Raw genomic sequence first — 24,123 nt, 5'->3', positions numbered from 1 at the left:
CAATAAAATGAGAAGACAATAGTTAAATAATTTTTATAAGAACTTTGCAACCTGTTTTTTGTTAGTATTTTTTTAAAGAAAAAAGAAATTTACTTTTTCTTGAAGCAAATCGACTACTGTATTCATATGTTTAATGGTATCTAATGCCGCATTGTAAGTTGCATCTTGTTCAGGCTCATCAAATATAATTAAACAACCTGTACCCTGATCAAGAACACCATGAAAAACTTTATCGAGAATCATTTGACTGAGTCTAAAGTATAAGGTAAAGCTATGTATTGAAATAAAACTCACTTCTCTTCTATTTTACTAACACAAATTCCAATTAGTTTAGAAATATGATCTAATTCAACGCGGCTAAAGGGTTCAATGATTTTAGAAAGATTTTGTTTTAAAAGTGTATCATATAAAACGGTTAGATGAGAATACACAATAGGATCATCATTTAGTTCTTTTAAGTATTTTAGTTTTATCTAAAGAAAATGGGTGAGAATTATACCATTTTTATAATCATGAAGTGCTTTTTCAAAATCAGCAAGTGATCGATTTTGATGTGCTCGAGCTACTGCACTCATGGCATCTAGATCACGTCCTGCATGTTTCTGTGCAACCTTTCCAGTAATAAAACTTTGAACATCATTACTCTATATTTATGTTAGAAAGAAAAGATATAATATGTTATATACCGCATTAAGCATTATTTTACACAATAATAAATATTTAATTGTTGGAACTGTGCGTGGATCTGAAGAAGCAGAAAAACCCTCAAATGCTTCATAGAAATAACTATATGCAGTATTATAATCTTTTTCTTCTGCATGAAGTATGCCACTTTGAAGATCTAGTCCCGTTTGGATATGTGGAAGACAATAAATTGCATTTGCACATGTTTTTGCTGATGTAAGAGATGCTCTTGCTTTAGGAATATTCTTGATAGCATGATATATCTGCGATTCAAGTAAATATACTTCAACAAGTTGAAATTTATCATCAAGACGTTTAAGCTCAATTAAAAGGACATCTACAAGCTGTAAAGCCTTAGAATACTGCTTTTCCTTCATATAAAGTCCAATAATTCGTGTCTCTAGTGACAATTTTAGGAATATTCGATTATTTTCGGTAGCCCAATTAATAGTTTCTTTTGTAACATTTATTTGAAATTCTAAGGAATCAGGGACAGAAGAAAATAAATCAATCAATGTTCGTACTATTGTTTGTTATAAAATTTATAAAAAGAAATAAATATAAACCAATTTTTGCTGTTTTTGCTTTTGCAAAGTTTTTCAAAAATACAAGACTTTTTTTGATTAATTCTGCTAATTCGTTTAATTTCCTAGGCATATTATTTATATATTAACTTTAATACAATATATGTTCTCACCTATGATCTCTATACAATTCACCAAGTTTAATTAATGCCTCTTCATGTTGCTTCATTTTTTTTTCATCTGTACCGAAATCTTTTTTTAATTGTTCAATTAAACTCCTTTCTATTTCTTCAAAATCACACATCTCATCTCCTTCCTCCTTTAACAATATGCCGTTCCTATTCATCTCTATGCTTTTTAGGATTTATTTAAACATTCAGGCTTTTATACAATTTTTTAAATTGGTTACCCTAATTTTGATACTTGTTAAAAATAGAACGATTTCTTTTTATAAGATATATTTTTTATAAAAGGACATTGTAATATGGGTTTTATTATAAAAAAAGGAATTATAAAGATTTTTTTGATTTGATATGTTTAAGGCTTTTTAAGACTGTTAAATATAATAGTTGAATAAAGCATTGCAAGTGTTTATTATATGTCACTTTAATTATTGATTTAAAATATTATAAGTAGAATATTTATTTATAAGAAAATGTAGAAAAATATATTAAAATTATGATTTAAATGTAATAACTAGAGAAAAATCTTTGGATGATGAATTATGTTTATTTAGAATAAAAAGAAGATATAGATGAAATTATCAACCATGAATATATATGTGAATGGAAGTTGTTTGAAAGAAATATGAAAATATGAATGGTTATTGAGACAATTTCACAAAGCTCTTTTCTTTTTTTTCATACAATTCTTTTTTTATACGGTTGTTGGAGAAAGTAAAAAAGTTGATAAATGAGAAGCTTTGCTTTATATAATTGGATAAATTATTAAGTTGACATTATTTTACTATATTATTTATTTATCTTTTAATATATTTTTTGAGAGGTTCTAACGAAATTATAATAATGATTTAAAAATTAATTGGCCTTTAAAATTTATTTGTTTCTATTATTAGATGGCCTTTACTTTTATTTAATGATTTATTTATAAGATATATTTTTATGATAATTGTTTTTCATGATTGTTTATATTTTTTATTTAATTCTGTTTTTTAACTAATGGTATTTAATGCAAGTACCTTAAGATCTGTGACTATTTATATTATAAAAAGAATATGTTAATATATATATATTATTATTATTATTATTATTTATATTAATGTTATTAATTAGAATGATGTATTTCTGTTTTTTTTGATACATTTTTAAAGAAATATTGAACATTGATGATTTCAGTGGTTTTTTATTTTTCAATGTTTTTGTTTTTATTAGATATGAATAAAATTTATAATGGAAGATAGTATTTTGAGGTTTTTTATTATGAATTAAATGTTATAAATTTTATATCTGTGTTTTTTTGTATGAATAAAAATTATTAAATTATGGCTGCAAACTTTTTAACTAGTATTTGGAAATGGATTTATAGTTTTTCATTAGAATTTGTTTTTCTATATAATAAATAGAATTTTTTAATTTTATCTTAGATTTTTGATATTATATATTTTTGAAAGTAGATTATCTACTAATTATGAATATATTATTAATAAGTGAAATTATATTAATAAATTTATGTTTTTTGAATAGGTTTTTAGTAAAATATAGAGAAAATGATCCATTTTCTCTATATTTATATTTTTTTCTTTTCAAGTATGGTTCAAGATATTTTTAGTGATTTAAAAATTATTAAATTATATTTTTGTTTTCAATTTTAAGAACGTATTATAATTTATAGTTTTTAAAATAATTATTGACTATGATATTTGAAGTTTTTTATTTGAAGTATATTTTATGATATTTGTTTTTGTTAATTTAATCTAGTGATAAACTAGAATATAAATTAAGGGTTATAATTAGTTGTTTCCTGGATTCTACATATAATTTAAAGATTTCATTTTATTATATAAGATTTCTGTTATAATATGAAAAGACTTGTACAATAACGAAAATTACTATTAGAAAATTTTAGTTATGTTGAATTCTTATTTTTCTAATTCAATTAAAAATGACATAAAAATGAGCTTAAATCCTATACAGTTAATCTTATTATTGATGATTATTAAATTCTGTGAAATTGAGATAATAAACTGTCTTTAAATCATATATATATATGGTTTTATATTTTAACATTTTATAACCTATGGCTTATATTAAATACATAAGATTAGAAAATTCTATGAAATATTATGTTTCGTTAGTATTTACATAAAATGGTCAATATTTTTGAAATAATATAACCTGCTTTATTAGGCTATTGGCAATCAATGGTTATGAAAATGTGTATATAAATAATCCGATAAAAATTAGTCTGAATAGCTTTTATAATTATCCAATTTTGCTAAATATTCCTTAAGACATAGAGATTTGTTCTGATCTATTTTATTGGAATTATTTGAATAAGGTAATGGAAATTGAGAGGTGTTATTATGATATTTTTTATAATTACGAATGTTAAAATTCTTATGATATTTATTTTTGTCGCTTTAATTATGAAAAGATATAGTACTAGCATTGAAATTAATGTCAATTTCAGATGTTTTAGTATATCATTTTAAAGGAATATTGTTTAAATTTATATATCCAGAGTAATGTAAAGAGTTAGAATTTTTGAGCTGATAGCCCTAAACGAACCAGTCGTATATCGTTAATATCTAAAAACTTCTTGTTAAGTTTTACTCCACGTAAAAGCATTGACTTATGAATATTTGAAGATTTGGATATTTTATAAACAAGACTAGTTTCTTGTTAATATTTTATTTTACATTCTGTTTATTTTTCTACCTCATTGATTTATCATTTTCAATATCTGGAAAAGATATAGATGTTAAAGGATTAAATAATGTGCTATTTGGGATCCAATTTTTATCTGGCGAAACAATACCTGATAAACCATTACTAAGTTTTGTATTCAGTTTAATAAACTATAAATATAAGAAAATATAGTAATATAAATTCAGAAAACCTCTTCGGATTCTTTTTTTTTAGTATATAAAGATAAAACCAAATCATTATATAGGGCATTATCTTCTGATATGAAAAGTATATCATTTCCTACAGTATTCCGTGATTTTTCTTCATCAGATAATTGTGGATAAACTTTTTCAATAGCGTTAAGTAGTCTTTTTTCATCAATAAAAGGAAGTAATGCGACCCCTTTTTGTTATAATATTAGTAATACAGTGATTCTTAAAAGTAATAAACCTTGCCATGAAAATCTTTTTCCATTCATATCTATAGGAAATTCTTTTGGATAAAAATCAATAATTTCAGAGTCTTCTTCTGTCATAAGAGATTGCAAAGGCTTTGGAAGACTAGCTTTGCTATTTTTAACATCAGTTTTTTTTTTCTTAAATATGATTTTTTAAAAGGTACCTAGATGCAGGAAGTACACCTAACAGTTGCTCATATGGTTGAAAAGGTTTCCCGAGTTCGAATTCGATATTTAGAAGCGATATATCTTTGAAATCTGAGGCGAAAGGTGCATAATGATATGGATAATACCAATTCCATGATGGACAGCCCTTAATATTTGTTAATATTAAATTTTAATGAATACTATCTTTACTTGATAATAATATAGTAATACCCAACAAGTTCCTTTTATGTAATGTTCAACAATTCTAGATATAATTATATTGCTTTTGAAAGAGAAAAAGAAAATTACCTTTTACGGGATTCTATATCGGATTCTGAAATATGAAATTTCTGATCATAATATCTTTCTTGAAAACCGGGCTCCCAAAGACTAACTGATCAGTATTATAACATATTAAATGGAAAAAATACCGAATAGTATCTTCAATATTATCAGAATTGCTATCATGAATCATAGAGTCTTGTTTTAAAGTATCATTTAACGCAATAGCTTTACGTTTCCCGAGGATAGATGATTTTGAATCAATAGCAGAGTTCTGATCATTATATGATTTGTTTAGATTATTACATAAGTCTATATTCTGATGTTTTTCAAAATCATTGTTATTCATTTTCTCCTTTAATTGTTTTGCTGCACACTTATTTGTATCATTAATCATTTTTAAGTTCTTTCTATTAAGAACCGCGTTCCTATTTGTTATTGTAATCATTTTCACATCTTCTTTATTTGAAGGTATTATTAGATCGTTTGGTAAATATGAATTATATTTATAATTAGATGTTCTACCAATATTTTTAAGATTATTATCATATAAAGATGTCTTTTCTTGATATACTGATTTTTTATAATCTTGAGGAGAATTCCTCTCTATCTTTCTTCGTTTATTAGATTCATTTTGTCGCTTTTCAGCTTTTGAAATTCAATTTATGAATAAAGTATATAAAAAAATAATTACCTTCGTATCTTTTAAAAAATATATGACTTTCTTGCTGACCTAAAGCTTGTAGAATAATTTCTGCTCGTTTTAAGTCAATGTGTCCATCCATCGTTAGATATCCTTTCATTTCATGTAATTTATCTTTCCAAATATTTCCTAGGATTTCAATTGCACCCTCGTATATGTCTAAACTTGGTAGATGTGGCAAAAAATCATTACCCACAAAAAAACATAAACAGACCCAATCATCTATAGCACGTTCAAGATCAAATTGAAAGTAAATGTTTGGAATATTAAGTTCTGCTTCAAGATACTCTCTTAGAATATCAATACGAAGCCAAATAAAAGGTTTTGGAGGTGGGTTATTTTGTTTTTCATTAACTATTTCGTTATTTCCTCTAATCCCTATACATTCCCTTGCGAAATGACCATTTTGACCACAAATATGACAGCCTTTTGAATTAGAATCCTGAAAAAAAACATCTTCTCTTAAAACACGGAAATGAGGTTCATGAGTAGCAAGACCAAGCATAATAAGATCTGCATCTAATCCATATATAATGTGCTGGGTATTGGGGTCATATCCTGGATTACATCTTTGACTTCGTATAAATTCCATAATTTTGTGTTCACCTTCTCCAGGAACAGTAGAATCTGAAAGAATTATTTTTAACTATATTCAATATCAATTTAGACTATTTAAATCAAGAAATATACATTTCTCCATGCAGGATCTACATTGATTTTGTAAATGATCCAATATCTTAGTGACTTTGCTAAAGTATCCATAAAAGGTGTCCCTGGTGTTATAACATTACTATCCCAGACTTCTTTTTTTTTTGAAATTTCGTCTGTAGGCTTGCCAGATGCTTTCAAAAGTTTTATGAATTCTTCTATATCTGCTGCTTTTTTTTCTGTATCTTGAGCTGCTCTAAATCTTCTTGATCTTTGTTGATTCATTTTAGCTCTTGGAGCTACTCCATCAATCGCCATCATTAAGAGTCTTCTTGGCCTAACAATATTGATAATTCTTTCTGTATATTTAAATATTTCAATCATCATTTCATCCTCGTTTTTTGGAGCTGGCTTATCTTCCGGATGAGTACAAGGATGAATTATACCATTCATATCAAGATAAAGATTATCAAATTCTGTTCCATTAGGATTTGGATGGGAAAAAGATGGATAAATTGGAATCCCATCAACATATATAGGTTTCTCTTCTATAACTTGTGTTATGATTTTTGGATCTAGACTTCATAAGATCAAAATATTAGAATTGAAAAAATTGCTTGCATTTTCTTGATAGATGGCGAAAAAGTGCGGGAACTCCTAATCAGAAATTAAGTATTTGTTTTTTTTATTAATATTATGTTAATTACCCATTTATAATTAATTTTAGATTTATTATTTTTAAAAATATTCTAAAAGAATAAATGTTTTGAAACTAAGAAATTGTTATTTCATGAATTTTATAAATAAAAAATATATAATTACTATTTTATTTAAATATATCCCAGTTGCTGCTTAGAAATGAAAATAGAAGCAAAAATAAATGTAAATTTAAATGTAGCTCTATAGTATATTTTAAATAACCAAAAAGCCCATTAGTTTCACTGGATCTAATTCTGTTATTTATTAGAATAAAATCTTACAAAGAAAAATATTATTTATAGAATATTGGATAAAAATCAGAAATTTCAAATGGTAGCAATTTTTTTCAGCATGAAATAAACTTATACTTTATTCTAGGTCAAATGTCTCTAAGACATCATATAATATACGTATATTCCTATAACTAAATATTAAGCATAATTACCTTAATATTTTTATATAATTTATAGATTGAAAAATTATTTTTAACGATTTTTTAAAAATCGACTGCGCTTAAAAAATAAGGATTATGAATTATTGCTTATATTTTAAATAATATTTATTTAATGGACTTCTTATTTAAAGGATATAATTTCCTTCCACAACCGAAACAACAAATTGCTGAAGAGACAATTATAAAGTTATGCGACAAACTAGAACATGCAACATTGTTAGAAGATAGAAGAGCTGCAGTTCTTGGATTAAAAGGATTTAGTAGGGAATATCCTGAGGTTTTTTTCCTTTTTAATAATGTCTTTGATTCGCTTAATTAAGAATTTTAGGCTGTCATTGCGGGAAGTTTAAAGGGATTAATTCAAAGTTTGAGAAAGGATCAACAAGATTCTGATATATTAAAAGTTACCCTTGAAACAATCGTTATTTTGTTTGAAAGTCATGATTCTAGTTGTAATAATGATACGTCTCTTTGGCTTGCGGATGAATTTGTTCTTGCATGTCTGAATTTTTTAAAAAAGCAATATTTAACAGTGTACTAGAAAAATGAGAATTTTGAGATTCTTTTAGATATATTAAAAGATACCGAATTTTATGTTCGTCTTTATTCTGTTAAGATTATTTTATTTATTGTTAAATATCGTTTAATTGAAGTCCAAGAGTGTATGTTTTTAAGTCATGATGGAATATCTCGAATTGTTGCTCTTCTTGATGATAAAAGGGATGCTATTAGAAATGGTGTTATCTAAATATTTTTTATATATTTTTTCTTACATTAGTTTTTATTTTCAGAGGCTATTTTGCTTTTAACTTCTATTTCTAATGATAATATTGAATTGCAAAAAAGGGCTGTTTTCGAAAATGTGTTTGATCGTATTTTAACTATTATACATAATGAAGGAGGTCTTTTGTATGGGAACCTTATTGTTTTTGATTGTTTGGTTTTATTGCAGAATCTTGTGCGTTATAATTATAGTAATCAAAATTGGTTTCGAGAAATGGGATTTTTTAGTAAAATAAAAGAATTATTAGATGAGGTTTTCAATGCAGACGAAATTAAGATGTTGCAGGAAAAGCAGAAACTCGTTAATATTTCTACTGTTTTGGAGTTTATAAGATTATTTGTTCCTAAAGAAACTTTGGGGAATACTCTTAATCAAGTATTAAAGCAAATAATTGTTTCTTTTTTCTTAAATGCTTTTAGAATGCTATTCTTAAAGAAGGCGTTTTCGTTAGGATAATAGAATTGTCTTTTTTGTTTGATGTACCATTTGCGCTTCAAGCAGAGGTAAGTAATGCTTGTTTTATGATGTTTGTTAAATAATAAGGCAGTAAAAACATGTGGTTATCTTATTAAAGGAAATATAGATAGTCAAAAATTTTTTTCGAAGAGTTTTTTATCTTTGAACAATATGCAATTTTCTCCTAAGTCTGAATATATTATTATACAGCATTTATTTTCTATTGCTCTTTTTTCCCTTAAATCTAATTTTTCTTTGAGACTGGCCTGTTGTCACTTTCTTCAATCTTACATTTGCTGTAATTCTTCAAAACAAATTGATATTTTGGTTTATATTATTGATATGTTTAAAAAGAATGATTTTTCTGAGTGTTTGTTAATATTTTTTTTATTTAGGAATTAATGGTATATAGCTTATTTATGTAATCCCTTAACTATTATCTTAGTATTTAACCAAGGGAAAAAATCAGGCTGTGAAATTTGGTTTTCATGTGTTATGTTAATGCATATTATTGAGGAGAATCTTGAAGCAAAAAAACTTATTAGGGAAATTGTTATAGGTGATCCTAGTTTAGGGGAAGAGCCTGTGTCATGTATTCATGTAATATCTGCCAATTTAGTTAGTTCTTTGGGTTATTCATTTGAATATCGAGCAAGCGTTGCATATTTTATGTTATTAATATTCTGGCTTTTTGATGATAATGAATCTGTATCTGAATTTCTTAATGAAGGGAGCACTGTTCAATATTTAATTTCAGTTCTTCAGAATTCAAAAATAGGAATAATATTGCAGGGTCTTGCTGCTGTTCTTCTGGCTATTGTATATCATTTTACAGATGAGTTATCTGCTATTCCTAGGTAGTAAATTGTTTTATTTTTAAATATTTTTTAAATGTTAAAATTGTAGAGAATTATTAAAGCGTCTTATTGATCGCATTGGACGTGATTCTTTTGTTAATCGAATTATTCAGTTTAAAGAACATCCTCAGTTAAGAGATTGCATGTTACTGGATTATAAAGAAAATATTGATGACATATACTTTGAAGATACATTTATCACTTTTTTTAGGGATAATTATGGTTTTTATTATTATTTTAACAAGAGTTACCTTTCTAATTTTTTAGGAATAATTCGAAAATCTATAGATAAAGATCCACATTTATCTTTACAAACTAAAAAAATTAGCATTGAAAATGAAGAATTAACTAAGAATAATGCTTTTTTGGCGAATGAGCTTGAAAGAAAAGAACTTAAATTACAGTTATTACAAGAAGAAAAGGAAAATTATATTCGAGAACATAATACAAAAGTTGAAAATCTTGTAATGGAGTTGGAAGTGGGAAAACAGAACATAAATGACATGGTATAGAAGAATATTATTGATATTGAATTAACTTATATGATTAAGGAAAAACAATTTATTCAAAAAGGTAGTGATTTTGAATCTAGTTTAAAAAAGTTTCAGGAAGAAATTAATAACTTGTTACTTGAGAAAAAAGATCTTTCTTTGTCTTTAGAAGATGCAAAGAAAGAATTAGCTAATATTGTTGAATTAAAGAAAAAGGAGGCTGAAGATTTCGCTGTTATTGTTAATGATCTTGAAAAGGATCTTACGTATTATCGCGAATTATCTTATGAGGTTTCAGATTTGAGATCTCTTAGAGATTCATTGCAGCTGCAATTATCTCAAGAAAAAATGTCTTTGGAATCTTTTAAAAATGATTTTTCGCAATTAAAAAAACAGGTTAGTTAGTTCGAATTATAAAATAGTTTAATATTTTTTATAGGAACATAAGTTAATGAATGAAATATTGGAATTAAAGGATCAGAAAAATGAGCTTGAAAAGAAACTTAAAGAAATTGATGAATCATGGTTGTTGGTAGTAGAAGAACTTGAAAAAAAAAGAAAAAGAGACAAATGTCGCTTAAAAGAATTAGGTGACATAGTATCAGAAACCGACAATGAAAGTGAAAATGATCAGTGAGAATAGACATAATGGAAGAATACTTCAAAAGTAATAGTTGATCATGAATGGCATTGAATTTGGGAGGGTGAATACTATATAGATAGAAATTACATGTTAATAAATTAAGACAAAAAATCATTTTGTTCTTTAATACATTTGGCTATATTCCAATATTGGTAGGCTTTCCCTTTTTCTAAGACATCTTTTACTGTTTTGTCATCAGAGCAGCTTCTAAATTTCCAAGTTCTAAAATTCCTATTACGCAATTCTCCTTCCCAAATTAATTCGCATTTATTTTTAGAATAATCTACTAATGCATGCTCATCTTGTTTTATTAGTTGATTGTCAAATGGGATTGTGGATGAAATTGGTGCATCAGTCCAATTAATGCGACGAAGCATCAGATCTTTGAAACGCTTAATGCCTTTTGAACCCCCTTCAACCACAACCAAATTGAATTTTGGATGCAATATTGTTATTCCTGTGAGACCATGTTGTTCAGCATTTTTGTCGATTTTAAATCTATGCTGTCCATGAGATAAATATTCGACTCTTTATATATATTAAAAAGGTATAATGATTGAAAATTTAAATTACCTGAAAACATTACAGTATATCCCGCGTGATGCATTTTCTGCTTTTTTCATTCTCAGTTTTTCACGTTTCTGATTAGGCGTTAATTTTCTCTTATTATTTTCTTGTTCATGCTTTTCTTTTCTTTCTGCAACCTGACGTCGTACCATTGCTTCAACTCTTGTTGGATCTTTAATTGCTTCACTTGTTAATACTCTCATAAGGTTTGATAGTTTTACTAAATAGATTATTTAAAAATATTAAATTGTTGAGTAACACACCTTTAGGTGGCTCTGGTTCCTCTAATCCTAAACGTTGTTTGTCTTGTTTCATTTTTAAATCTTCTGCCCTTCTTTGACGTCTTGATTTTCGCCTTTCTTTTTCCGTTAACATAAGAGCTTTTGGAGGAGGCTGATTTTTTTCAAATGGAGGTGGTATTGGTATGGGATGTTGAATATAAAGAGAAATAATTGAATCTGGAGTATCGATTTTTGAAAGACCAATATCGAGATCATTGTATGATTTATTTGTTACGAGACCTTCATCCCACCATTCAATATCTGGTGGTGCTTCTTTCTAATATAATTAATATGAATATTTAAACTAAAATTATATTATATTACATAAAGAGCTTTATCAACATCTAATTCTTCTTCCAACCCAACCTTTTTTGCATTATCTGCAATTCTTTTTTTTAATTCTTCTAACCTGGCTTGAGCTTTAAGAGCATTTGCTTGTTCAATATATTTTCCAGGTTCATTAAAAATAAGAGCTTTTTGTGCTTTAGAACGATAAAGATTATAATTACTTTTTGTTTTCATTCTAGGATCATAATAGATATTCATATATGTATTCATAAAGTCGTCTGTTGGGCTTCGTAAAATTTCCATTTGCTTTTTAGGCCGTGGTTGAGAAGCTACAGTCCGAAGATTTGCCTATTAATATTAGAAACTATAAGAGCTTTGAAACTCCATACCATAGTTGTAGCAAATTTAGGACGAATTTTGTTTCTTTTGTCATTTCCAGTTTTAGATGTATCTACTAACAAAGACGGATGAACGCCAACAGAAAGTCCTCCTTTTCCTTGAAATTCGTCATTATCTATGCTGTTATCCTTTAAAGATCTTATTAATAATATATAATAATTGGATATTATTTGCCTGCATACGTGCTTTTATTGTAGATTTACTAACTAAATTTTTGTGTTCTTGTATTCTTTTTTGAATATCTGATTTTATGGTATGAAATTTCATTTCAGTAGATTTATCAAGAGAATTCATTTTTTCAGTGTGTGCTTTTTTCATTTTATTAATCTTTTCTAAAATACTTGCTCTTCCTTTTTGAATAATTTCTTCTCGTGTAAGATTATTAGAAACAGGTTTAAGCTAAATTTGTAAATATAATTTACGTACTTCCAGTCTTTTTCTTACATCTTCATCTGATTTAAGTCTTTTTGCCTTCTTTTCATCTGTTTCATCAAAAAATCTTTTTTGAGTTTTATCAATCATTATATAGATTTAGAAGATTTGATAGATGATGTTGAAAAAACTTATATTGAAATGTTGTTAAAAACAAGTTCGGTATTTGGGATTTTTATTCTTTTGAAATTAATTAAATTTGCTGTTTTTTATAAGACGGTTATTAAAAGAGAATCTGTTTTAATCCTAATTTAACGAAATTATAATAAAAAAAAACAAAAAATGAATGATTCTGAGCTATAAAATTATTATTTTTTTGATTCCTTGATATAAAAATTATATTTGTTAGGAATCTAAAATTTTTTATCATAATGTTTATAATTAAACAATTTCTATATTAGTATATTTTGAAAAAATTAGTTTAGGATTTGTTAATATTTGTAATATATATATATATATGAAAGAAGTTTTGTATATTTGTCTTAATTTTATTTGATTAAAACATATATATGATATACGAGATAAATTTTATAATTTCGATCAATCAACATATATTAAATGTTTTACTGTAGTATATTGATTTTTGTTTGTTAATTGTTATGAATATAGCACAACCCGTTAGTACAGAGGTTTCTTCTGTAGATTTTTGTTTTTTTAGTCCTGAGGAAATAGAAAAAATATCAGTAAAGCAAATTATTAATCCTGTTATTTTTGATTATTTGGGGCATCCTTCAAAAGACGGTCTTTATGATCCTGCTCTTGGTCCATTAAATCGTTCAATATTGTAAGTATTAAATTGCTTTAGAATGCAGTTTTTATTTATTAAAGGTGTTCAACATGTCATTTAGATGAACGTTATTGTCCCGGTCATTTTGGCCATATTTTCCTCCCAACACCTACGTATCATCCTTTGTTCTTATCTCAGTTATATAGACTTTTAAAAGCAACATGTTTATATTGTCATCATTTCAAACTTTCTTGTTCTATAGTAAATCTTTATTATTGTAAATTAAGGCTTTTAAATGCTGGACTTGTTCATGAGAGTCAAGAGATTGATAAAATTCATTCAAAGGTTGATAGAGAGGCTAATGATAGTAAGAGTAATGAATATAATTTAAGTCTTTCTGAAAGAAGGGAGATATATGTACAAGAATGTCTTGCAAAAAATGAGGTTTTAGATGAATTTATACAGAATAAGTTGGTTGATTCTGAAAAAAGGAATCTGATAAAAGAATTTCTAGAAAAAATCGTTTCCCTAAGGAAATGTAGTAATTGTTCATCGTTAGAATTTTCTTATATTTTTCTTTATTTTTGTTATTTTTAATTATTAATAGGATATCTCCCAGTTTTCGTAAGGATGGTTATGTAAAGATTTTTGAGCTTCCACTTTCAAAAAAGCATCAAGAACAAATGGATGCTCTTGGGAAAGTTAGGGTAAATGTGCTGTTAGAAACAAAGGAAATCGAGTCTCAAGAGTTCTCTGATAATAGTATTCATTTAGGACATTATTATAAAGGAAATTATGGCGATACTAAAATAGATTTTGGAAAGCATAACGATTTTTTAAACGAAACAATGAATTGTAAAATTTTGAAGGCTAGTAGTCAGCCTAGATATATGTTGCCAATAGAAGTTTTAAATCACTTGCGGCGGTTATTTACTAATGAACAAAAAATAATATCATTATTGTATAGAGGCTCATCTAAACCAGATAAGCTTTTTATAACTCCGGATTTTTTTTTTATACATGTTATAGCAGTTCCCCCTACTAAATTTAGACCAGTATCTCTTGTCGGTACTGATATACATGAAAATTCTCAAAATGAGTTATTTTCGAAAATACTTCAATCATGTCTTCGTATAAAAGAGTTAAATGATTTTGTTTCGAATTTAATTGATAGTAAAGATAATTTTGAAAATAAGGATCGTAATTTTGAGATGTTAATAACTGCATTCGTTCAATTACAACACGATGTAAACAGTTTTATTGATAGTAATCGGAATCCTGTGAATTTACCTCAGGGAAGGTTTCCTCCACCTGGAATAAAACAAATTTTAGAAAAAAAAGAGGGTTTGTTTAGGAAACATATGATGGGTAAACGTGTAAATTATGCTGCAAGAAGTGTTATATCTCCAGATCCAAATATTGAAACTAATGAGATTGGTATTCCTCCTGTTTTTGCTATGAAATTAACATATCCGGAACCTGTAACTTCGTATAATATTGATTTATTGAGACATGCTGTCATTAATGGTCCTGAAAAATGGCCTGGGGCAATTCAAGTTCAATTGGAAGACGGTTATATGATTTCATTGTTAAAGAAAACTTTCGAAGAAAGAGTTGCTATTGCAAATACATTATTGACTCCACAGACATATCGAGGAGTAAATTCTTCTTTTTTGAAAGTATCTTCTACAAATAAAAAAGTATTTAGGCATCTTAGAAATAACGATATTCTTTTATTAAATCGTCAACCAACTCTTCATAAACCATCTATAATGGCGCATAAAGCACGTATTCTTTCTGGAGAAAAAACTATAAGAATGCATTATTCCAATTGTAATGCATATAATGCAGATTTTGATGGTGATGAAATGAATATTCATTTACCTCAAAATGAAAATGCTCGAATAGAAGCACTATTGATTGCAAATACAGATTCTCAGTATTTAGTTCCTACATCTGGTACTCCTCTTCGTGGACTAATACAAGACCATATTGTTACTGGTGTTTGGATGACTAAAAAGGATACTTTTTTTACAAAGGAACAATATCAACAATTATTGTATGGTCCGTTAAGCTTCGATAATGTTAGTTCAAATGGTGGTAAAATATTGACACTATCTCCTACAATACTTAAACCGGCTACTCTTTGGACTGGAAAACAGATTATTTCTACCATTTTGTTGAATCTAAAGCCCAGAAATTGTCCTGGATTAAATCTAATATCGAAAGCAAAAGTTGCTGGAGAATACTGGGGTGTTCATACTCAAGAACAAACAGTTTTATTTAAGGATGGATACTTGCTTTCCGGAATTCTTGATAAGTCTCAATTTGGAGCTTCAGCCTTTGGTTTAGTACATTCAGTATATGAATTATATGGATCATCTATTGCTGGGAAATTGCTTAGCGCGTTGAGTAGATTGTTTACTAAATATATTCAAATGAGGGGTTTTACGTGTGGTATAGACGATTTATGTTTAAATAGTGATGGCGATAGTCACAGGAAAAAAATAATTGATAATGAATCATTGTGTGACATGGAAGATGTTAAAATATATATTGGTTTATCTGACTGTAATGAATTAGATGGTGCTTTTAAAATAAAATTGGAACAAATTTATAGAGATAAAGAAAAACTTCAAGGCTTAGACCATATAATGAAGAAAAAGATGAGTGTTTTAACCTCTTCCATTATTAATGAATGCATTCCTAAAGGGCTTTTCATTAAATTTCCGTGGAATAATATGCAAATGATGACAATTTCTAGTGCTAAGGGCAATAATGTAAATGTTTCACAGATATCTTGTCTTTTAGGTCTAGTTTTTGCATAAATATTACTTAAATTTATTAATATTTTTCAAGGGCAACAAGAATTAGAAAGTAGTAGAGTTCCCATAATGGTTAGTGGGAAGAGTTTACCTTCGTTTAAGCCGTATGATATGAGTCCACGGGCTGGGGGATATATTTATGGGCGTTTTTTAACGGGAATTAGACCTCAAGAATATTACTTTCATTGTATGGCTGGTAGGGAAGGACTTATTGATACTGCTATAAAAACTAGTCGTTCAGGTTACCTTCAAAGATGCTTGATTAAACATCTTGAAGGAATTAAAGTACAATATGATTATACTGTCCGTGATTCTGATGGAAGCATAGTTCAAGTACGTTGAATTCAGGATTTTTTTATTTTTTTTTGATTTTATTAGTTTCATTATGGTGAAGATTCTCTTGATGTTACAAAACAAAAATATATGTTAGAGTTTGGTTTTTACGCTATGAATTATAAATCATTGGCTCGAAAATATCGTGTTAAAACTGTATATAAATTAATTGACCACAAAAAAGCTATTTCATATGCTGAAAAATCTATTAAAAATCCGTTGAAATATGATCCAGTTCTTTCTAAATATAATCCAGGCAGATTTTTAGGATGTATTTCTGAGAAATTTCATAAACATATGGATGATGTATGTATATATTTTATATGTTTTTCTTTTAAAAAAAAGTTAGTATATTGATAAAGATCCACATAATTTTTTTCAGAAAAGTAGAAATAATAAATTGATAAAAAACAATATTTCAAAAAATAAGTTTCGCATTCTTATGCAAACGAAGTACCAGCAATCCTTGGCACATCCTGGTGAAGCAGTAGGAGTTCTTGCTGGTCAGTCTATTGGTGAACCTTCTACTCAGATGACTCTTAATACGTTTCATTTTGCTGGACTTGGAGCTAAGAACGTTACTCTTGGTGTTCCAAGATTAAGAGAAATAGTCTTAATAGCAAATTCAAATATTAAAACACCTAGAATGACTTTTGAGATTTTAGATAAAGTATCAGATTATGAAGCGGAATTGTTTGCAAAAAATATTAGTAAACTTATTTTATCAGATTTGGTTGATAAAATTGTTGTTACTGAACATATTTCAATTAAAGATAAAATTAAAAAGTATAATATTAAGATTATGTTCTTTTCAAAATTGGAATATGAAAAAGAGTATAATTTATCAGCTTTCGAATTGAGAAAAGTCATGCAAAATCGTTTTTTGAAAGAATTAGATAAAATATTGAAAAACATTCTTAAAAAAAACAGTAAAATAACTAGAAAAAATATTATTGGAAAGGATGATGCTACACCATATATTGGAAAAGCTGCTTCTTTTCAGGATTTTGAAAGCTTTCAATTTCAGGATGAGTCACTGTTTAATAATATTTCGAATGATAATATCGAATCTGTAAAAACGACTTCTCAATTAAAACGACGAGATACTTATAATGATGATAATGATGATGAGCAAATTATTCAGGAAAAAGATATGAGTTATAGTGATAATAATACTGATGACCGAAGCGAAAATCAAGATTTTGAAATTTATATGAACGGTAATGAAAATTATGATAATAATGACGCATATGAATTTGAAATGAATGAAGAAAATAATGACAATATAACTATTCGGAATACAGAAATTTCAGAAAATGTTTGTTATGCATGTTCAAATTGTAGAAAGTTTGAATTTGATAATATTGATGGAAAATGGTGTGAAATTGAGCTAGTTGTGAGTAATTCGTGCTTATTGTTCTTACTAAATAATATTTAGTATCCTTTTGATACTCCTAAGTTATTATTACTTAATCTTATAGAAATGGCATGTCAAAAGACTGTAATACGAGAAATAACTGGTATTTCAAAATGTTTTCGAGTTCAACCTGAATCAAAATTGGATACTTCGGTGAGCAATATTTTGACTCTTTGGTTATTGAAATAATTTTTTATAATATAGCGTATTTTAGGCACTGATGGTGTTAATTTTAAAGGTATATGGGAGGCTCATGATGTTATATCTGTAAATACGATTTATTCTAACGATATTGCAAATGTTCTTTGCACATATGGTGTTGAAGCTGCGAGAAATACAATAATAAGTGAAATTTATAAGTTGTTTAAAATGTATGTTTGATAATTATTCTCTTGTAAATAGTTAATTCTATTTAGTTATGGAATAGTTATTGATGTTAGGCACCTTACTCTTATTTCTGATTATATGACAATGGATGGTTCATATAAAGCTTTTAATAGGTCTTCTATATCTTCAAATGTTTCTCCTTTTTTGAAGATGAGTTTCGAAACTACATGTAATTTTCTGCAAGAAGCAACTTTATATGGTGATTCTGATTTTCTTAAAAATCCAAGTGCGAAATTGGTTATGGGGAAGGTTTTAGATGTTGGTACTGGTTCATTTGATATTTTAATGCCTTTGTTATAAGATTTAGTTTAAATGTTTATATAGCTAGTATTTTGAATTTTTTTTGATATAATATTAAAAAATAGCATTTATATTTTGTTTTAAGAGTTTAGAAAAAAAAATGAATTAATATAAATTGTTAATACATGTGTTTTTAGTCAAATAGTTATATTGAATGTTATTTTATTTGTAAATTAATTGTTTTGATTTATTATTGGACTTCATATAAAGTTTTATTATTACAAAGGTTATAGACATTAATTTTAATATAAATTTTTTAGTGAATTTTAAAATGAATTATTAAATATAAAATTATTGGATTTTGATTATTAAAAATAAATATTTTGAAAAAAGAAACAATACAAACGTTGATTTGTATTTCAAATGATTATTATGAAAATTGATAATATATTATTTGTTAGATATTTATAATTTTACATAAATTTTAGTTTATTTCTTTCAATAAGTTTATATAATATTTATATTTGTTTTTGATTTTTATGTATAATAATTATATTGTTTATAGAATTATATGTTATAATTTTTTTTCAATTTATTAAATATTTTAGTATTTAAAAAGCATTTATTTGAAATTTCATATTGAATTAATAAAATACTAATTATCTTTTGATATAAATCTATGTGTATATATCTGATAGTTATTAAATGAACAATGACTTAAATTAATGAATAAAAACTTAAAAATATAGTACTTTTTATAAAAATTTATTTAAAAAAATTATTTTTATGCATCTAAAAAAAATACTAAAAATCTCTTAACATAGAAAAGATATACAATGTAAATCTCATAGAACAAAAATGAGATTAATGTATATTTCTCGCTTATTTTTAAAAGCACTAAAAAATTAGACTAATTAAATTATATTTTCATATTACAAACCTTACGATAGACAATAGATGGACCATTTTCATCATATTCTTGCTTACTAATCCACATTTGCTGAAATGTTGATAAACTTGCAAGAATAGATCCTCCGATCCTATTTTTATTTAGTATTAATGAAATAATAAAACTATATATAATACCAGACAGAATATTTGCGTTCAGGAGGCGCGACTATTTTAATTTTCATTGAAGAGGGCGCAAGTGCAGTTATTTCTTTTTGCATACGATCTGCAATACCTAAATTATGTTTAACGTAATCTCTCTGGACTTTTTCTCAATTTACCTGGGTACATTGTTGTTCCACCTGACATAACAATATTGCTATAAAGATCTTTACGAATATCCACGTCACATTTCATAATAGAATTGAAAGTAGTTTCATGAATACCACATGTCTCCATACCGACTATAGATGGTTGAAAAAGAGCTTCTGGAGCACGGAAGCTGTTTAAATATTATATTAATATTCAAAAAAAAAACAAAAATTAAGTGTTACCGCTCATTGCCAATAGTTATTACTTGACCATCTGGTAATTCATATGATTTTTCTAAGCTAGAAGATGATGAAGCTGTATGAATTTCTTGTTCAAAATCTAGAGCAACATAACAAAGCCTTTCTTTAATGTCACGAACAATTTCACGCTCTGCTGTAGTAGTATAATTGTAACCACGCTCTGTTAAGATTTTCATAAGATAATCTGTTAAGTCCCGTCCGGCAAGATTAAGGCGCAAAATAGCATGCGGAAGTGCATAACCCTCATAAATAGGAACAGTATGTGTAACACCATCTCCGGAATCAAGAACAATACCGGTAGTACGTCCTGAAGCATAAAGCGACAAAACAGCCTGAATTGCTACATAAAATGCAGGAGTATTAAATGTCTCGAACATTATTTGGGTCATTTTTTCTCTATTAGATTTTGGATTAAGAGGTGCCTCTGTAAGCAATGCAGGATGTTCTTCTGGGGCAACGCGAAGTTCATTATAAAATGTATGATGCCAGATTTTTTCCATATCATCCCAATTACTGACGATTCCGTGCTCAATAGGGTATTTTAATGTCAAAATTCCGCGTTTTGATTGAGCCTCATCTCCTACATATGAATCTTTCTGACCCATTCCCACCTTTTAATTTGTAAGTTAATTAAACTATTATCTAAGAAGTATATATACCATAATACCCTGATGACGTGGGCGTCCAACAATAGAAGGAAAAACAGCCCTTGGGGCATCATCTCCTGCGAAGCCCGCCTTACACATGCCTTTATTACATTAGCAAACATAAATTGCTTATTAAAATATTTTATACCAGATCCATTGTCAATAACAAGAGCGGCTATTTCATCTGCAAAAATCAGTATTTTTCTTTTTAAATTTAAGTTATAGAACTACCCTCCATTTTTATAATGTTTCAATGCAATTCAAGATAATTTGTTAAAAATAGCTATTAAGGAAATAATAATTGAAATAACTGGTTTTTTTCAGGAGATTTTGATCAACAAAAAATGTATAAGAGGGTAGGGTATGTCTTTATAGGACACATTTTCCGTGACTTAGTTTGAACTTTTAAAAATTGACTATTTTTAGTGCAATTAACTATTTTTAAAAATTATTTAGAAAATAAAAAACTATTTTAATATTATATATAGTTTTGATATTAAATCTATGATTATATTATGGAATGGATAATAAATATATATATATATATATATCATATGTATTATGTAGATATTTTAAATGTGTTTAGTTTTTAGAATCTTAATGTAGTTTTATTAATATTCCTTTAAAATATCTGGATACAATTAACATGTTATACTAATTTTTTGTTATAATTATTTCAATATAAAATATAATTAATATGTATAAATTTTTCAATCAAAAGCGTTATAAAATTTTATGTTTTTTATGTTTATATATTTTTTGAATATATAATAAATGTTTTTTAATAAAATATTTTTGCTATTTTTAATAAAAAGATGTATTTTATAGATTATTCTTATAAATTCTAAAAAATTATAGACAAAATTATATTTTAGTTTAAAAAACTACGTCTTCAAAAAAATATTTGAGAAATATTATTAAATAAGTTTTGAATTGATAATGTTTTAAAACTTTTTAATTAGAATATTTTTTATACCATTGGATAATATTTAAAAATTATTTAAGTTTAAGAAAATATCATTTAAAAAAATATATTTATGAATTATTTAATTTTATTAAGAGAAGTATTTATATGTATTTATATTTTTTTTTGTATTTATTATATTTAAATATTAAAAAAATGTATTATAAATTATTAATATGTTTTTATTCATATATTTTTTGCTAGAATTTTATATAATGAAATATTTAGTATTCATCTTGCTTTTTTTGTTAAATATCGATAATTATTAGATTTAATAATCAGTATTTATGAATAAATATTTTAAAGTAATTTGTTTTATACTTTTCTATTAAATATTAAAATTTATCATATTTATACATAATATATACATATACTAACAGCTATAAAATATAATATTATTATCAATATATAATAAAATTATCTAAAATTATGTTTATTGGTGATTTTTACTATATAATTTTAATAATTAAAAATATTTATAGTTTATATAGTTTATGTAAATATATATATATATATATATATATTATTCATATTCAAAAAGGCTATATTACCAAGATTATTGTGAATATAAATTACATAATAGATATTAGACCAGTTGCGTACTATAAAAGTTAGAATTATTCGTAATAAGAAAATAATTTAACCTTCATAGGTGGTATATTAGGATGAGGAACCGCATCAAAAGTTTTAAACTCTAATTCTAGATCAGGTCCTATTCGGATATACGCACCCTTATTTCCCTGAGTATCACAATAATTAGGTGCAGAAAATACAGTAATACAGCATCCATTATGTTCTACTTCATAGCCATTAGGTTTAACTTCATGACTTCTAATAATAGCTTTTAGATTATTGGCTTCTACAAACTTTTTTGTAACATCTGGACCAAATTGCAAACCTACCCCTCTTTTACTAGGACCTCGACCTAATGAAGACTGAGGGTCTGTCCATAAAATTTCCTTATGTAATCAATGTAAATTAATATTTTATATATAAATTCTTACCATCATTAGACCTGTATTTCCAGGTTGTTTTTTAGAAATTCTATCAATATTTCTTATATCATTTAATGTAACATTATCGTCTGAAAAAAGCCCTCCGTGTATTACTAAATAAGTACGACCTATTAATGTTGCAAGAGGCAAGCAATTAAAGGATTCTGAAAATAGTTTAAAAGTACGTTCAGTATACCTTTGAAAAAATTAGCTAGAAATAAAGAAAAAATGTATATTAACTTTGATTTGCACTCTCCCTCAAATCCATATATTTTATTCATATCATCAGTTTCATGATTCCCTCTATTAAGGAAAATTCCAGTTGGATATAACCATTTGTAAGCGTAAAGTAAAAGGGCAACTTCTGTTGACCATGAACCTCGATCAACAAAATCTCCATTAAACAAATAACGATTGGTTTCTGAAGGCTTTCCGTTTAATCTAAATATTTCAAGCAAGTCGAAATATTGTCCTAATATATTAGCAATACAATAAATTTATAAAATAAATACCATGTATATCTCCACAAATTGTAAGAATGTGATCGGATTTTATATCAATTTCTATCATTGTTGGTTCTAAGCTAAGGATTTTTTTGATTGAAAGAATTATCTAATTTATTTAAAATATTTTTGTATACATGTATATTAATTTACTTGATAAACATATTTTAGATGAATCTTTTTTCCATTGGAAAATCTAGAAACCATATCATTTATGAATTCTAGTGTCATGTTTTCGCCTAATCTCTCTCCATCATAATCATCTTTTATGACTTATATGTATTAATATGATTAATTATTTATAATATTAATGTTACCAATAGCATCAAAATCGATTCCTTCTGTAGCAGAAGGTTCCTCTCCTACATCAATAGCTTTTTCAAATTTTATTCTACGAATTATCTTTTCACATTCAATAGCTTTTTTTCTAGTTTCAAAATCATTAGGAATATGTTTTATTATAGTACAATAGTCTTTTAATGCATCTGAGTGGCGCAAAGTAGCTGTATATGCTATTGCTCGCCTATAATATGCCTATTTTTCATTAAAAACTTTTTTAACTATTCAAGAAAATACTTTTAAGTAAGATGGATCAATGGAAATAGCTTTAGAAGCATCTTCGATAGCCAATCTATATGACTCAAGATTTATATAAGCATATGCCCTATTAGTGAAATAAACTGCTTTAGTTGGATCTAGTTCTATAGCTTGAGAATAAAGCTTGATTGCTTCCGAAAATGATTTTTCTAATAAAAGTTTGTTGCCTTGATTTTTTAGCTGCATTGCTCGTTTAATATCTTCTGAAGGTATTTGTGAAAAAACTGCTGATAAGTTTGACATTTCTTTTAATGCAATAATGACAATTTCAAAAATACATGATTTCAATGAAAGTTAGAGATATAAAAAAATGAAGTTTTCGGACATATCGATTTATGATTTAAAATATATACATATATTCAATA

General features: G+C 26.3%; 7 protein-coding genes across 7 annotated transcripts; 2 read left to right on the top strand and 5 right to left on the bottom strand.

Annotated features, from left to right (window-relative positions):
* Positions 1-28: 28 nt before the first annotated feature.
* T552_02562 (hypothetical protein) lies at positions 29-1,629 on the bottom strand. The gene is made up of 6 exons (XM_018371098.1): positions 1,382-1,629; positions 1,251-1,333; positions 687-1,207; positions 500-644; positions 295-451; positions 29-253 (listed from the first exon to the last, which is right to left on the bottom strand). Exons 1-6 carry the CDS (start codon positions 1,552-1,554, stop codon positions 73-75), a joined length of 1,260 nt encoding a protein of 419 aa, XP_018225261.1. The 5' UTR covers positions 1,555-1,629; the 3' UTR covers positions 29-72.
* A 2,249-nt stretch (positions 1,630-3,878) lies between these two features.
* T552_02561 (hypothetical protein) lies at positions 3,879-7,066 on the bottom strand. Its single transcript, XM_018371097.1, has 12 exons — positions 7,020-7,066; positions 6,934-6,969; positions 6,355-6,887; positions 5,656-6,310; positions 5,111-5,609; positions 4,989-5,069; positions 4,890-4,944; positions 4,697-4,845; positions 4,526-4,644; positions 4,287-4,477; positions 4,106-4,245; positions 3,879-4,058 (listed from the first exon to the last, which is right to left on the bottom strand). Exons 1-12 carry the CDS (start codon positions 7,021-7,023, stop codon positions 3,923-3,925), a joined length of 2,598 nt encoding a protein of 865 aa, XP_018225260.1. The 5' UTR covers positions 7,024-7,066; the 3' UTR covers positions 3,879-3,922.
* A 465-nt stretch (positions 7,067-7,531) lies between these two features.
* Positions 7,532-10,736, top strand: T552_02560 (hypothetical protein). The gene is made up of 11 exons (XM_018371096.1): positions 7,532-7,742; positions 7,794-7,961; positions 8,007-8,202; positions 8,257-8,624; positions 8,669-8,752; positions 8,793-9,075; positions 9,118-9,562; positions 9,612-9,784; positions 9,830-10,068; positions 10,114-10,449; positions 10,493-10,736. The coding sequence occupies exons 1-11, from the start codon at positions 7,578-7,580 to the stop codon at positions 10,688-10,690; spliced, it is 2,655 nt and encodes an 884-aa protein (XP_018225259.1). The 5' UTR covers positions 7,532-7,577; the 3' UTR covers positions 10,691-10,736.
* A 12-nt stretch (positions 10,737-10,748) lies between these two features.
* Positions 10,749-12,796, bottom strand: T552_02559 (hypothetical protein). The gene is made up of 7 exons (XM_018371095.1): positions 12,676-12,796; positions 12,406-12,630; positions 12,222-12,359; positions 11,869-12,180; positions 11,527-11,821; positions 11,270-11,483; positions 10,749-11,224 (listed from the first exon to the last, which is right to left on the bottom strand). The coding sequence occupies exons 1-7, from the start codon at positions 12,751-12,753 to the stop codon at positions 10,795-10,797; spliced, it is 1,692 nt and encodes a 563-aa protein (XP_018225258.1). The 5' UTR covers positions 12,754-12,796; the 3' UTR covers positions 10,749-10,794.
* A 420-nt stretch (positions 12,797-13,216) lies between these two features.
* Positions 13,217-18,698, top strand: T552_02558 (hypothetical protein). Its single transcript, XM_018371094.1, has 9 exons — positions 13,217-13,447; positions 13,492-13,944; positions 13,998-16,201; positions 16,250-16,548; positions 16,594-16,854; positions 16,898-17,944; positions 17,987-18,118; positions 18,170-18,336; positions 18,382-18,698. The coding sequence occupies exons 1-9, from the start codon at positions 13,263-13,265 to the stop codon at positions 18,650-18,652; spliced, it is 5,019 nt and encodes a 1,672-aa protein (XP_018225257.1). The 5' UTR covers positions 13,217-13,262; the 3' UTR covers positions 18,653-18,698.
* A 745-nt stretch (positions 18,699-19,443) lies between these two features.
* On the bottom strand, positions 19,444-20,983 carry T552_02557 (actin-1). The gene is made up of 8 exons (XM_018371093.1): positions 20,931-20,983; positions 20,848-20,883; positions 20,712-20,800; positions 20,035-20,663; positions 19,822-19,982; positions 19,679-19,775; positions 19,533-19,632; positions 19,444-19,489 (listed from the first exon to the last, which is right to left on the bottom strand). The coding sequence occupies exons 1-8, from the start codon at positions 20,935-20,937 to the stop codon at positions 19,481-19,483; spliced, it is 1,128 nt and encodes a 375-aa protein (XP_018225256.1). The 5' UTR covers positions 20,938-20,983; the 3' UTR covers positions 19,444-19,480.
* Positions 20,984-22,189: 1,206 nt separating this feature from the next.
* On the bottom strand, positions 22,190-24,047 carry T552_02556 (hypothetical protein). Its single transcript, XM_018371092.1, has 8 exons — positions 23,738-24,047; positions 23,479-23,695; positions 23,315-23,433; positions 23,171-23,270; positions 22,899-23,130; positions 22,668-22,854; positions 22,308-22,622; positions 22,190-22,265 (listed from the first exon to the last, which is right to left on the bottom strand). Exons 1-8 carry the CDS (start codon positions 23,999-24,001, stop codon positions 22,236-22,238), a joined length of 1,464 nt encoding a protein of 487 aa, XP_018225255.1. The 5' UTR covers positions 24,002-24,047; the 3' UTR covers positions 22,190-22,235.
* Positions 24,048-24,123: the final 76 nt, after the last annotated feature.

This window comes from Pneumocystis carinii, assembly GCF_001477545.1.
Source record: "Pneumocystis carinii B80 chromosome Unknown supercont1.11, whole genome shotgun sequence".
NCBI lineage: Eukaryota > Fungi > Ascomycota > Pneumocystomycetes > Pneumocystales > Pneumocystaceae > Pneumocystis > Pneumocystis carinii.
This window is presented reverse-complemented; position numbering and strand designations above follow the sequence as displayed.